Source organism: Dermacentor variabilis, chromosome 9 (assembly GCF_050947875.1).
Source record: "Dermacentor variabilis isolate Ectoservices chromosome 9, ASM5094787v1, whole genome shotgun sequence".
NCBI lineage: Eukaryota > Metazoa > Arthropoda > Arachnida > Ixodida > Ixodidae > Dermacentor > Dermacentor variabilis.
In genome coordinates, this window is record NC_134576.1 from 44,107,550 (window position 1) to 44,123,388 (window position 15,839).

Consider the following 15,839-nt stretch of genomic DNA (forward strand, 5'->3'; position numbering starts at 1 on the left):
CTCTGCTTCAATGTTTGCAAAAAGCCTATCCAAAGTACAAGGACTTAGCACTGAGTCTACACTATCATGTTCCTCTTCCAATGAGTGCAACGAATCGAATTTCCTATGAACCTAGTGCGCCTGTAAAAGCATTTAAACTAGCAGGATTTCATGCTGCGCCACTCCTACACCCGATGTATCAAGGCTGGCAAGCTGATTACTTGATCCTTGCGCAAAAGGAACAGTCACTTTATGTCGCCAAACAATTCAACCTGACACGTCCACCAGCGGGTCTCATCAAACACGACACACTTGCTCACACTGAGCGCCAAAAGTCTCGCTGATCCGCTCTTTGACGTTATAACTCAAGTTTCTAGCTCAGCAGGTCGTTAGCACCTACGTAGAAAGGATGATCATGAGATACTTTTCCGAGTGGCACCGTTGTAGCTAGTTGCCCTTCAGCACACTCTTCATCAGATTTTGTATCGCCCTCGTTGTGCTCCTGCAACGACAGACAGAGAAAAAAAGGGTCAGGATAGGCATATGCCAAGTTGGCCTTCTTATATTGAAAGACGTGTAACTAAGTCAAAAGAGGCTGGTGGTGCACTCTTAACAGAAGACGACGGCTCACGATTATTCAGTTGACCTTGGTATCATGCGTAATGAGGCATCATGCGTTATTGAGGAAAACGGGCGCATGACAAGGGCAAATTTACTAATGCACAGTGAGCGCCCCTTGCACTACTCTGCTTTATAGCGCCCGACACTTCTTGGCAGCAAAGCTGTATCTTAACTGCCCGATGAATACTAGCACATTTCTGTCGTCTACTGCTAGTGTATCTTTAAGTCTGGATCGTTCTCTTAAATCCCTCCTACGATTCTATTCTGTACGCCTGTGGGACTGTGCTCATTTGCTTGTCACAATAGTTTGCTGTATGAAGAAATTCATTGGTGGGAACGCTTGATGCACCTAATACGATTGAAAAGACCTCTAACATATTAAGAGGCATTACTCTCTTCAACTTCGCCAGGAGGGTATACATATGCCGTGCTTTTTTCTCGATTAAAATTATGGTATTTAGGGTAATAAAAATCTACATAACCATCAGTTGATTCCTTCTTTGAGTGGTTGACTGGTTGATTACTTAATTCGCTAATCTATAGTAGCGACTGACCGAAATGCCGACGGGTGTAGCATCGCATCCAACAACCCGTCAGCTCCGTCATTCGTCCATACTGACATGTGTACTTGTTTATCTTTATCGGGTGGCAACGTTTCACCACCTAACAAATGTAATGGCTAAGCGCAAGACACGCATGCATGTATAGGGAGTTTCTCGAATGTTATCGATGGTTCTATCCGCTGTCTGTTGTCGCCGAAACTTCTGTAACCTTTCATGTATGCACGACGCGAATGGTGCGGAACTTTTTTCAAGACACGCGAGCAGGAGCGCTTACACTGGAACCTTCGTTGACTGATGTAAAAAAATTACCGAAGAGACTTTGGAAATTCTAAAGTGTGCTTAGCGAAAGCCTTGTGGTCAGCCCACTGCATATACCATATTGTACATGGCGCCCCAGTGCAATGGCCAGTGTTCGCCGATATCCCTTTGAATTACCCAAAGGTGCATGTAGTAAACGAGGGACTCTCTATACATTCTATGTGTCTTTATTCACGGTCACGTTCATGCATTCATCGCAGTAGCCTGTTACTTCTCTGTGCATGCCATATCAAATTCATCGATTGCTTCGAAGTTGTGTTTTGGGAGGACATCATTTTGTCGCTCGTGTCCAGTGAAGCCCTTGTGCTTGTTTGGATCAACGTCCATGACGACTTTTGCTAGACGCGCTTCTTGATGGGCCTGGTTGCGACAACTGCAGCCGCTTTCGTTCTGCCTCCCTGGCTGTGCTGTTTGGTGACATAGCCAGACGCTACTGCCATCTGCACTCCGCTTCCCTGGCTTTGCTGTTCGGTGACATGGCCAGTCGCTGCTGCCGTCTGCGCTCCAATTCATTCGCTTTGGTGTTCGGCGATATCGCTTGTTGCTGTGCCGCTTTCATTCTACTTCCCAGCCTTTGGTACCCGGCGATCTAATCAGTCGCTCTTGGCGTTACGGTTCTGTCTCCCTTGCTTTCGCATCTGCTGACATGCTCAATCGTCGCATGCGCACTCGCTCCTTGTTCTTCTGGCGTTTGGTGTTGAGGAAATCCGGCGTCCGCCGCCGCTTCCCCGAACCGCTTGGCGCGGAATCACTGGGCCGCTTCGGATGCATGCGACTCACACACTCGACTGCAACGACACGTCTGCGCGGTGTCAAGCGGTGGTGCATCTTCCAGCGCCGACACGGATGAGCTCGTTATACCTCTTTTGTGTGACGTCACGGTTTCTATGCGCAGCTGCGCCCCCAACCGACGCGCCCGTTGCTAAGGAGTGGAGGAGGTTGCGCCGCTGCGCGGAGGAGGGGCCACAGTTAGCCCGGTTCCAGCGCACTGACGGACGCGACCGCTAGCGTGGGCCATTAAGAGGAAGCTTTAATTAAAAATTTAATTATGGTGTTTTACGTGCCAAAACCACTTTCTGATTATGAGGCACGCCGTAGTGGAGGACTCCGGAAATTTCGACCACCTGGCGTTCTTTAACGTGCGCCTAAATCGAAGTGCACGGGTGTTTTCGCATTTCGCCCCCATCGAAATGCGGCCACCGCGGCCGGGATTCGATCCCGCGACCTCGTGCTCAGCAGCCCAACAGCCTAGGCACTGAGAAACCACGGCGGGTGAGAGGAACCTTATGCTCGGGCGCTCCTATCTGAATACATGTAAAAGGAGAATTCATTTTTCTCGGTAACCACTGCACCAAATTTGATGAATTTTGTTGCATTTAGAAGAAAAACATAAAATATAGCGACTGTTGGTTTTGAATTTTTGATTTAGGTTGTAATGCTCTTATTTTAAATTGGCAGAAATTGAAAGTTTTCGAAAAACGAAACTATCAAGTTTACAACTCTAACTCAGCAACAAAATAGGATAAGGCAATTCTGGGAATTTCATCTAATAGAACATCTAAAGCGGAAAAAATTGATATCTTACACATGAATCTCAGAAAATGTTTTCATATGGAAATACAGCCTTTGGAGAACCCTTGTAAACAACGTAACAAACACACGTAAGATGTAAAATGAAGTACCGAATTTGTCCGCTTTCAATGATCTAATGGATTCCATTTACAGAACCACGATATCTGTTTTGAATGCAGAGCTATGAATTCGTAAACTTCGTGCTTCTATTTTTTTTCAAACTTTTGCATTTTTGAAAAGTCTTGCAACAAAATTTATGCCTTCAATCGAAATTCTGCTTACGACAGTCACTAGAATTTATCTGTCTCTCTCAAATGCAACAAATTTCATTAAAATCGGTAGGGGGTTATCTCAGAAAAACGTTTTTGCGTTTTACATGTATTTGAATAGGCCGCGTCGGAGTTGGGCCCGAGCTAAAGCTTCCCCTTAAACGATTTCGAGGCGCTTGACCAACTGGTCAGACTTTCGACGATCGCCGACTGTGTTCGCCGCTATCGCTGCTCTTTGAACTTACTATGGCGGGCACAGGTTCGACCAATAAAATGCGTTTCGTCACACACAGTTATGCTGCCTTCTTTGCCATCACTACCACGTGACAATACCCTTGATAAAAGAAAGCGTTTAAGAGGAAGCTTTAGCTCGGGCCCAACTCCGACGCGGCCTATTCAAATACATGTAAAACGCAAAAACGTTTTTATGATATAACCCCTGGACCGATTTTGATGAAATTTGTTGCATTTGAAAGAGAAAGTTAAATTCTAGTGACTGTTGGAAGCGGAATTTCGATTTAGGGCTTAAATTTTCTTAAAACGATTTTCAAATATTTGACCGTCCGAAAAAAATAGAAGAACGAAGTTTATAAATTCATAGCTCTGCATCAAAAACTGATATCGCGGTTCTGTAAACGGCATCTATTTGATCATTCAAAGCGGACAAATTCAATATGTCATTTTACATCTTACGTGAATTTGTTACGTTGGTTACAACGGTTTTGCAAAAGTTGTATTTCTCTATTATTAAATTTTTTTATATTCATGTGTAACATATCAATTTTGTCCGCTTTAGATGTACTATTAGGTGCAATTCATAGAATTGTATTATCATTTTTAGTAGTTAAGTTACAGAGTTGTAAACTTGATAGTTTCGTTTTTGAAAATTTTCGATTTTTGCCAATTTTTAACAAAAAATTGACAATCTAACTCAAAAATTCGAAACCAACAGTCACTAGATTTTAAGTTTTTCTTTTAAATGCAACAAACCTCGTCAAATTTGGTGCAGTGGTTGCCGAGAAAAGCGAATTCTCCTTTTACATGTATTTAGATAGGAGCACTCGAGCTAAAGCTTCCTCTTAAGGCAGATGAGTGGCTCCTCAACTCAAGGTGTTCCAGTGCCTCTAAATGCTAACTCACCTCCACATCCCCATGCAGGAAGCCCAGTCGAGCCCACAGGCTTAGGAAGGGGGGACTCGAGAAACGCAGGCTTCTTCGAAGGTCTTCCCTACTGCCTGCTTGGGGAAAAACGTGAGAAATTACATACGCGGATGAATGACCGAATATTGTAGACACTGATCACTTGGAAGAAAGAGGTCGCGGCGTTCATACATGTTCCTTAGTGCCTACCTAGCAGCCACAATTATGGGAACTGTTAAATTAAATGGGCTCCGGAAACGCCTCCTTTTTTCATCGTTCACTGCACCACTGACAGCACTAATTGCTACATAACAAAATATCGAATCCTACATATATATTCACAACGACAAATTTGACCATTGAACCACGGAAAAGGCTCATTTGTGGGAAAGATATGAAACAATAGAGTGTTTCAGTGACCATTTTTTACGTATAAATAACTGTTTTACTGGGCAGCAAATGCACATGGATAACATCCTGTTTAAATTTAGAAGGAAGCAGTGTTGTGCTGTGACGTAATACGTTCCGCCAACGCGTATATTACGTAGCAGAATTGGCGCCAAGACAAAATAACACGCTGTAGAAAGCGACAGAAAATTAGAGTGATGAGATTGGAAAGATTGAAGTCAGAATTTGGAACGGGATGACGTAGAAGAAGAGACCTACCTAAAAATAGATCGGGGAGGCTGTTCTTAGCCTACCTAAATAAGCTGCTAACAATGGTTACATAATTAAACGACCAGCATAATGTGCACAGAGCCTCCATACAGCACTGTAGTTAGTCACAGTAACAGCGATACAGATGGTGGGGAATAAATGAGGCATTCCTGGTTATGTTTTCGCAGCGTTGGTATAACTTTTACAAGAGAGCAGGAAAATACGGATAAAGATATAGAGTGAGAGACAATCAGTGCATTGTAATTAATTACTTGCATGAATGACATACCGGAACATTCACATTGGAAAGCCTATAAGCGTAGGTTCAAATGCGAACATTTCGTCTATCGTAATTGCTGGGTCATCCACCTCGCATACTTGAGAACATTTTGATTGAGCGAAGTGTTCTCCAAATATGCTGGTTCATTATGCTCGCTCGCTCGTTCGGGCTCTGCACTTGCATTGACAACTATTGGCAATGGTTTCTGCGAAGGTTTTCATTGTCTTCAAATCTTCGTGGAACCTGGATTTGTTCCCGTTAGAGCTCCGTGGTTTGCAGCGATTGGTATCTTAACTTCGTGGATAAAATGTAAACGTAGATAATTATATTTACCGGTACTACTCAACGATTTGTTCTTTTTTATATCCGTAGTCTCCTTCAAACCTCCGACGAATTATTATTCATTGTTGTTTTCATATGTCTAAGCATGTTGCAGACGTCTTTAGAGACGCCTGTGTTAAAAAGGAAAAAAAAACAAAAGAAAGGTTCGTCATTTTTTTTGCAGTGATGAAGCTGGAATGCGATATAAATTAGGACGTGTATATTGTTTTATATAAGTTAGGCTTATCATGGTGTTCTGTTTTTCTGTGGTGCTAAAGTTTCTGCACAATACTGTTCCATTTTGTGGTTTCTTTGCATTACGATGAACTTACGAAGATACGCTACATCTTATAGGTATTGATTCAAACTATTTCATTTACGGGTTGTGGTAAAGGGCACGCCAATATCATCTTAGTGCGGATAACACTCCTAAACAAATTTCTAGCCTATTCCATTTGCTATGTCTAAAGAATTGCGCTTGCTCAAACAAGCAAAAAAACGAAAAGGGTTCGACAGTGTGCTGAGTAGAACAGTGCTTCCAGAATAACATCATACGTTGTGTTGTAATTATACTATCAGTGATCTATAATCATCACGTGCTTTGCCACGAATACAAATGGCGGCTTGCATAACATAAAGGTTGACACGTAAATAAAAGTGGCGTAGTGCATAAATTATTGCATCAGATTAAACCTTGAGTTCAAATCTGAATCCTTGTAGAGGTTTCGCAAGTATACATCGAAGATATTTGTAAACGCACAATACAGAAGAGGTCGTCTTTACGCTTTTGGCATATGATAGCAAGTTGAAGTTATCGTCTCGCGAAACTATTTCGGAGTAAATGAACGACAGGCAATTCTAGAAATTGTTTTCACAATTGTAAACTTCAAGTGCGTGGTCGAATTCCTGGAGTCGGGCATGCGCATATTTCTGGCCTAGGAATGGCATGCGTAGTATTGACAAAACGTGCGCAGAAAGCAATAGAAAAAATCTAATCGGCCCGATGCTTACCCAGAAACAGGCTTAGAGCGAGGCTTAATGACACCGTCATCAGCATGGCGATGAAGGAACTCCAACACGAGGAAAGACGGTACAGAAGGAACACCTCGGTCATCCTGCAATCCCAGAGAGAAAGAAACAAAATTGTTCGCGCCCGGTTGAGCGCCACGAATGCCAGTACAGCGGAGCTCTGCCTGGCTTCTATTGTGCATACGAGGTTCGACGCGAACTCTAAACTAGTCTTTCGCAGCACCCCGGCAAGCGGAGAAATAACACAACATACAGTGGTAGGACAACGCACCTAAGTGGGTAATCCAGTGACAGCTTAGTGTAATGACTCAAAGTAGGAACGTAGAATTCAGTGTGTGATAAAATAACCAAAACACGTCGCATAAAGTACTTGCACGCGCGCTTCGCCCTCCTGCTTACTATTTCGCTTTTTCCATATTAACTAGTGACCACTGCGCTATGCGTTTCCAATATGGCCACTGCGGAAACTGCGAGTAAAGAGAATGCAATCAGATTTAAAACGGGCCAAACTAATTGAAACTGCACTCGTTTTCACCCAAAACCGGCGTCTTAATGGGTTCTTTATGAGTTCAGCAAGATCGCAGCCCTAGCCGTCATCAGTACTTCCTTCAGAAGTACCCTTAATTGGATCTATCATATTCATGGGATTGCGTGTACGTTTAACACCACATAATTTGGCGGCATAAGCCACCAAAGAAAGGGGGGGTCTAGCCGTTCCAATATAAATGCCGATACTGTTTTACCTCAGTGAGGCCGAAACCGAAATCTGCGCACATTTCCCACGGCGTGCAGTGTACAGAAAGCTTTTTTGAACTCCTTTTCCTTGAACAAGGAGCAATTCCTTTTACGCACAAGTGAAGTCCATTCAGCTCCCATGCGTTTTAGCTCCTGAACGTAGCTAACGTGCTCAGTCTGACCGAAACTTTCGTAGCCACTTCGCGAGTGATCAAATCTGCCGCCTGGCCAGACTGTAGGGGTGCCGTGTAGGGCGGCCGTGTAGGATTGCCCATAAGTCGAAGCTCACAACGCCAAACATCCCTGTAATCGCCTTAGTGGCGACCTCTGCTGCGCGCGACTGTACTGACAAGATTTCCACAGGGTCGCCAGGGCTTGGCTAGATGGTGCACTTTGGCCTGTAAAATTTTTGCAAAAACTGTGCGTGCGCGGCCATTTGAGCTTTGGGAATGCTGTGGAGACAGCGACGTGCACTGCCCTAACATTAATGACAAAGTTGTCCTTTTTCGTAATGTCTGCTCATTCCTGTGCTTAGAGAAAATTTGATGTAATTTAATCTGTAAGAATGCCCTTGATATGTTTATGTTATGAAAGAACGCCCTACAGATTTTAATTTTGGGTGCTTTCCAGAAATTGTATCCATTTGATATATGTACTATGAATGCAGTTTTTTTTTAATAAACACTATTCATTGATTGATTTATATCACTTTCATGGACTCAACATACAAACCTGAAAGCAGACGTTCCTTGGTGAACGCATGTGAGATTGTTTGTCGGCGCCGAATGGCGAGATAGGTCAGCAAGGTCGTTAGAAATACAGCTTGCAGTAACATTATCTCTGCAACGTAGCAGGGTAGTGTTCATCCTTGGTGGTTCGAGCCCAGACAGCGTTCTTCCCACAGTCTGGTATAGTTCAAGAGCGAATACAATGGATGAAGCTACTGCGGTGCCCTGCGAGGAAGAATTAATGAAAACGGGGTCGTTCATTTATTCTTTTATGAGGCAACATCGTTGTTGGGTTTACCGGCTATATTATTCTCTTGTTGAGCATAGAACGAAGCTTTACTGACTGTACGTAAAAATACACACATACATGCATATATTCCTGGTTGTACATGTGTATATGGAAACAAAATCTTTTTGCGGTTGTTTTCTCGCCCATAAAAAAACCCATAGCTGCTTAAACTTCCCCACTGCTTATGACTACTACGGCTTGCGTAAACTGTACTTGGACACTTACTACATTCTCTTTTCTATTCGTCTTCGTCTTAAGGAAACTAGTTTTCATCTGTGACGATGCACCAACCCAACAAAGTAAAAAAATTAGTACCCTTCCACTGGCGAAATCTTCACATTGCAGCGAAATCTATAGATCGGGCGAGGCAACCAAGACCTAGAACCAAAAACCAAGAACTGTCAAAGGATAACCTGTGGCGAAGATGACTCCACTGGAAATCACGGAAGCACTAGCGCACGCATTGGAGAAGTCCTCGTCTCTTCTCCTATGCACACTGTGCAATAATATTTCTAGTTTTTCAAGAGTGAAGTCCTAGCTAGTTTACTGACTACAGTAACAGCAGCGTTTACTTAAACTGCGCTTTCCTTGTTGGTTCACTTGAAATTCAACATTGTCAATGAAGTGTAAATCGTGTTCAAGCGAGCGCAGTTTACACTGAAAAGGAACACGTTTGGAATGTATATGAAACGCCTACTCATTAAAGTGTGTTGGTGAACATTATACTTTTGCAGCATTTTGCACTAGGATGTGGAGTGAACTTTTATTTTAACAAGGCATTCGTCCAAGGCGGAATTGGCACTACAGTAATGACATTCGTAAATTTTTCATCGCACGACGTCGCTAGCCCTGCTGATGAGCAGCGGTCTTCGAATTACAGTTCCGTGCAGCATTTCCACTTCAATCGGAACAAGTTAAAGTTTTCTACGTCTAAGCACATGTCGAACCCTCTCATCACCTTGAGCGTCATTTCTTGCCGATAGGCACTTACGATGGCAGCATGTGTTGTCTCTGCTGTTAAGTGCAGCAGTTGTGGGGCTATATATCTTAATACCACTTGTTGTTGGGCTAGTTGGTGCGTGCTTCTTACAACGAAAACCACGCCCAACAAAGGACGCCCTTTCCTTTTGCCTGCCTTGGCGTGTTGCGTTGTTTTCATTATAAGAAGTTGTAGGATTCATACGCGCTTACCTTAGTATTGGTCCATGGAAGGCAAAGGGCCACCGTGATCATGCCAGCAAATGGCCCAGATGCGCCGCTGTAGAATGCCATGATGATCTGTTTATTCGGTGTAGAATACAGTAATAAGCTACTGACATTGTCATCGTGAAAGCAAACTTCTACGAACAGCTTCCAAGGAGCAATTTTTATTGCATTCAGAGTGATTACACAATTCATTACAGAGGAAAGAACTGTCTGGCTCATGCAACTATTTCTCTTCATCAAGGCTATTCCTCGTGCATCACTGACTTATGCTCGGTAAGATTCTGTCAAGCTCATGCATTGCCAACAATCATCTATTAGGCTGGTCCAACTAGCTTCAAGGATGCCGTAGGTGTCTGGAGCATGCCCAGCCAATCTGACTGATGCAAAATGATACTACGCACTCAAGCCTGGTGGTGGTGAGCATCAGGATGGAAACTATTCAATGGGTGAGCTTGTGCCCTAATGACTAACGAAACTGGGCAGTTATGGGCAGCAATAATACAGAATAGAATTTATTCACAGGAAAGACCAAGAGGTAGACCTGAGCTAGTGCGCTCTAGTCTGCTACTCTGCACTGGAGAAGAGGGAAGGGAAGTGAAAGTACTGTTATGGGTGATGATGATAAGAGAAGTGGTGAGTGCCTATGTATATGAGACAGTTGCCTTGCTAGAGCCGCTCGTCGAGCTTGGTGTCCTGCAGAAACTTCAACAACATTTAGTTCCATGCATTGAAGTTGCAGTGTCAGGCCATGTTCCGAGGATAGCTTCCTACGACAGTGGTTGCCTGCCAAAGCTGGCTAGGAAACTTTCCAACGTGCTTCGCTCCTGCATATATGCTAGGAAATCACACAGTCTGTGTTCTAGTGTTTCAGGCATCCGGCAGTGTTCTCAATCAGAGCTCTTCGACTGGCCGATGAGGTGCGCCTAGTGACGGGTGAAAGCAATGCCTAGCCGAATCCTGTGTAGCAATGACGTTTTGCTCCGCGTAACGTTCGGGGGCTAACGGAATTTCGGGGCAGCGTTTCTGAGAAAACAGAAGCACATAGGTAATCTAGAAGAAGGGGTAGTGAGCTCATTCTCCTTGCTAGGGCGCACGTTGCTGTGTCACAAGAAATGACAACGAGGTTGTGTTTCCCCGAGGGCCAGCGTGTAGGCGCTGCCGTCAGCGTCAATGGAAGCTATCGCCGTGCTGCTGCCGTATCGTCGTCACTGCAGGCTTTAAGCTAAGCGTTGTTTGGTAGGTACGTTTTATTTCTCAGTTCTTATGGTCGCAAACAATGTCGTAGATTTCTCGGGCCAACAAAGTATCTGTTTTTGAATTTTATTATCGCTCGTGTGTTTGCATTGTATAAGTACAGGTTAAAATTTAGTTATACATCCATTCTCAATTGTAAACATGCTGTTGCTATTTTAGCGGCACAAATACTAGAATATAATAGTATTTGGGAAATTTAAAAAATGACATGTGCTCATTCCCCGGACATTCCCCGGAAATCGTTGAATAAGTGCCCTCTCTGCTTAATGTACTCATCAAAGCCGACTTTAATCCTTTATGTAGCACAAACACTACAGCTAAAATTATCTGCCAGAACACCTGTGTATATGAATAAAAATGAGTGTGTTATTTGAATGCCATTGTGTTACATTGTACGTGGTGCTTATTGGTCGCTTTTGCTAGTATTTCTACTTTATTAGTGTCGTTATTTATTGTATGAATATGTTGAGAATGCACGTATTTTTATAAATGTATTCTTAACTTCATGCTATGCGAATGTGCTGTCGGTCATTTTTTGCGTCTTCTTTTACCTTTTTTCTTATTTGTGAATATTTGAGGAAGTCTATCAGGCTAGACAGTTCTAGAACCTTTAATTAGGCTGTTTTAGAAAAGGTACCGCTTGTCACACTTGCTGTTGACGGTAAAAGGGGGCAAGACCCTCTTGAAGCTGTTTAAGCTTTTTGCCCCCTCTCCTCTTTTCATTGTGTAATGGAAATGAATGTTATTAATTGATGTGCATGCCTTTAGAGGTGTTAAGAGCATTGTAGTGCATCAACAAATAAGCTTTTCGATATTCTTTATGAACACATGGTGTCTGCCTCTTTCCATATGCTCACTGCATATTCCTTTTCCCAAATAAAAGTGTGTGCACCCATATAATTCTGTAGAATGTAATTCGAATACACATTTAATATACGTTTATATCAGCAGAAGTGCTAATGGAATTTCGTGTGCAGTAGATAGTTGTCTTTTGCAGGCAATTTCTCCCATAACGATAATTTACAGCATGTAAGATGTACTTAAATTTACTGTGGTAAAATCGAATTGCATGTACACTAAGTATAATATCCTTGTTCTCAAGTTTCACGAATGAGGTTTTGATACCATATGACAGCCTTTCATGCAATGCACCCCTGTTCACCTCTTTATTTTCCCATGGCGCCTTGTCCGAGTCTGAAATTTTATGTTTTTAGGTCAATACAACAGTCATCACTTATGGTCAAGTTTGCCATAGTACTGTTTTATTCAATGAGAGCTTGATTTCGCACAAGCTGATATTGGATACAAATGCCGGCATATTCATGGAGAAATATGAGCCGTTATAATGTCACCCTCTTACTTATTTATTATTAAATTAACGGACATGGAGATACCCAATCTGTTCACTCTACAGGTAGTACAACCGCGAGGTCGGTATTTTATTCGAAGTGACAGCTCACTACCACAATACAAAACTAGCGGTCTACAGCATGCACTGTACTCTGTTCCCGATGATAACTGGCGCCCGAACGATGACCAAAGAAAAATTCGCTAATGCAGAAACTGAAAGAAAAAAATTTGGAGGACGCTTAAGCTCTGCCTTTTAGAGTTACACACGATTCCTGACTGCTTCTCACGCTTCCCGGCAACTGCAGCGTATGCAACCGTAATGTTTAGCGCGAAACACTGGCGCGAACGCCATGCACGAAGGCGGTCTTTCTGGTGGAAACGCGGCCTTTTGCCTGGGCCACCATGCGCTCACCATCTGGAAATCTTTTAAGGAACCGGGCGCGCCGCTACGTGGACTCCGTCGGCGATCTATGAATTGCAGAAACGCTGAAGAAGGGATTTGTTTGACTTTGTGCGTAACAATATTATGTTTTCTCGTATTGTCAAATTGCAATCCGAGAGCTGTCATGTCTCTCGGTTGTGTGTAGATCGTAGTTTACTATTTCCTCACTTGTTTAGCTTGATAAATCAAATTAGTACAGTAAATTCTTAGCGTCCCATAGAGGGCCTGAGTATACATTGTTAAAATATATTTTGCCGATGCGACGTCCGACGCCGGCACCGGATTTCCTGCGACACGGGCGCCTTAACACTATCGCGTTAAAATGCCGCTGAATAAGCCTTACACATCAGTTTGTGCTTGAAGCGGTGGCCAATTAACCTTCGTGCGGAGGGAAGCATCGCGGTCGCTTACACTGAGGGCCATGGTGGCGCCATCTCACGGGTGAGATGAACTGCGTCAGTGTGCGGCCTTCTGTGAGCCCACTATCTCTCTGTCTAGAATACTTCAATATAAGCTGTCTTAAAAAATGCAGCATCAGGCATATTCCGAAACCGGCAAGGAAGGGGGCAAGCATGAATTCAGTAATAACATAATTTGGCATTGAAAGGGAGGGTGTATATATAGAAAAAACAAAATATAGGCTGAGAACGGCAGTTTCCACATGATGCACTAAAAGCACTTGCTGGATTCTGTACTAATTTGCACAACGCCCAAAGCAGCCGCGATTCTGCCAAGCTTGTATAAGTACCGGCGTAGGATTTTCAACAGGTTATCCAGAGAAACAAGAGACGCCGCAGTTTTGTTTTGACCGTAGTCTGTCTGCCATTGACCTAAGGAGCCACTTCACGTATTTTGCATTAATAGATCCATTCTGTTTGCATTATCCCTAAGATAATCACTCATTGTCATTTTGTGGCTATCTAAAACTTTGACGTGGATTCGGGACTCTAGCTCCGCGGTTTTTAGCAGCAAATCAGTCTGCCTAACGCTTAATCGCACGTGATACTTCTTCTAATTATTTTGCACTGCTTGCACTATTTAAGGTATTGATAGCCTCAACTATCTCTGCACTAAAGAGATAAATACATTCGCCAAATACTACTGCAGATGCAGCTGCTACCAGGCAGAAGCTGCGTTTGGTTTCATTCACTTAGGAATTATTCAATAGAAGTTACTTCTAGAACACTTCCCAAGAATTAGTCGCAGGACAAAGTGAAAAACAGGGGAATTAAAAGAAAGTGTGGCCAGGTGAGGGATGGCGTATTGCATCTGAAATGCTTGTTACCTTTAAAATCGATGCCTCATTCATTCAAATTCACTGGATACATCGAAGACAAGAACCTATTCGTAATCGGAAAATAAAGGCATGTAAACAATTCTGTCATTTTAACAAATTGGCTTACTTCGAGAATTAAAAAATTATTTACGTGGGCACATTAAATAAAACCATGACCACTGCCGAGATAAATCAACCCTATAAATAGACTCAGCAACGATAAGAGGGGTCGACGTTGGGCTAGATTGTATTGTATATTTGGACGGGGTCAACAGCGCGAAAGACGAGGACAAGTCAAACAACGCCAACACAAGCGCTCACTAACAATGTTGTCTTTATTGCAACAATGCAACATATATAAACAAGGTAGCGCTTCCCCGGATGCGCATAGTAGATCTTCAAGGAAAAAAGATACTCATTAAAGTTTTTTGAAGAATTCTTCTAAATGCGGCGAAGAAATTCATTTGTTCATGACTAACGGATTTAACTTCTAGATGTTCGCATGAAACGGCTTTTTGGTCACTCATATATAAATTGCACCTTTCCAGCTGCATCATCCAGTTCTAAAAACTAATTATTATTCTGCTGAGATTATTAGACGTCCGGGACATAAAGACCGTCAATGTCGCTTCGCGCTACCGATTGGTAGGTTACGAATGAGAAAAAGCATGGCTTTTATTAAAAGAATTGTTCTTGTGCTAATGATGTTTGCAACAGCAGCTGGCAACCAAATAAGATGTCGCACATATCATCAGCCAAGGCCGCCGGAACAGGAGAGATTACTCCTGAACGAAAAGCTTGCTGGATAGGGGCTTAGCTATTTTTTTGCCCATCACAGAAAGATGATGAAAGCAGTATCTTCACGCACGTCCATGGACAGCGTAACCGCCTCCTCGTGGCTGTTGCAGTAATTGCCACTTTTATTAGCCTATATTCTTAAATGAGCATGTAACCTAATGTGCCAGAATGACATGTTATGCTGCATTGTGCATTTGTCTGTCATTTCGCGGCATGAAAAACGACTTTCACTGGTGCATTTCGTTGTTTGTCAGGTTACGGCAGTCTAGATTAAGTTAACTAGAACATCGTTATAACAAACTTGCATCCGACGCAAAAATTGCTTCGTTATATCCGATACTTATTGTAAAGATATATTTGTGACAAGCTGATATCAGTGAGACATATTTTAGATTTATATGATTATAACTTATAAATTGATTATAACTGATATTTTAGAACATCCGCGTTCTTCTTATGGAACGCCGACTTAGTGTTGAAATTCTCGAGCCCTCACGGGAAAAATAACACCAAACCACTAACACCCAATTTCACATGCATCTTACTACATATCATGAATAAATATTTGATGTAATCTCTTCCTATTTCATTCTACAGACGAATACATGCTTTTTGCGATATAAATTAGAAGTGGTCTCCAGGAGGAGATAACTGACTGCTGCTTAAGTGTAGCCTCTAAAAAGAGCGAGAATAAACTGCGCCATGCTTTGGAAGGTGATAGTTTAGAGTGATGTACATATTAAACCACTCTCCAGGGTTCGAATTAACAAGCGCTTGTGTATCAAAACTTGATGCCTCTGCAAGTGCAATCGGCTTCTGGATGAAGCAGATCACAGATTTTCAAGCAGATCTGGCAAAGACATGGAGGAATGGCACATCCATTGCGAGCGAATGAGCAAGTTCAACGTGTGAGACTTCACGTCTAAAGTAAAAAAAAATATGGCTCTTGTCCTTATGGACACTGTCTATGTGTGATTTGAGAACCATCAAGATACCTTGATAATGTGGAACC

At 42.8% G+C, this 15,839-nt stretch overlaps 1 protein-coding gene across 2 annotated transcripts in view; it reads right to left on the reverse strand.

Annotated features, from left to right (window-relative positions):
* Nucleotides 1-207: 207 nt before the first annotated feature.
* The window catches only part of LOC142592644 (putative sodium-dependent multivitamin transporter), a 117,237-nt gene continuing 101,605 nt past the window's right edge, over nucleotides 208-15,839 (reverse strand). The window contains exons 12-16 of one of the 2 annotated variants that reach the window (XM_075704203.1): nucleotides 9,693-9,779; nucleotides 8,217-8,437; nucleotides 6,732-6,835; nucleotides 4,463-4,557; nucleotides 208-481 (exon numbers count right to left, since the gene is read on the reverse strand). In XM_075704203.1, coding sequence (XP_075560318.1) covers nucleotides 353-481; nucleotides 4,463-4,557; nucleotides 6,732-6,835; nucleotides 8,217-8,437; nucleotides 9,693-9,779 — 636 coding nt within the window. In that variant the 3' untranslated portion in view covers nucleotides 208-352. Of the gene's footprint in view, nucleotides 482-4,462; nucleotides 4,561-6,731; nucleotides 6,836-8,216; nucleotides 8,438-9,692; nucleotides 9,780-15,839 lie in introns of both variants that reach the window. The other variant, XM_075704201.1, reaches the window with a different exon arrangement.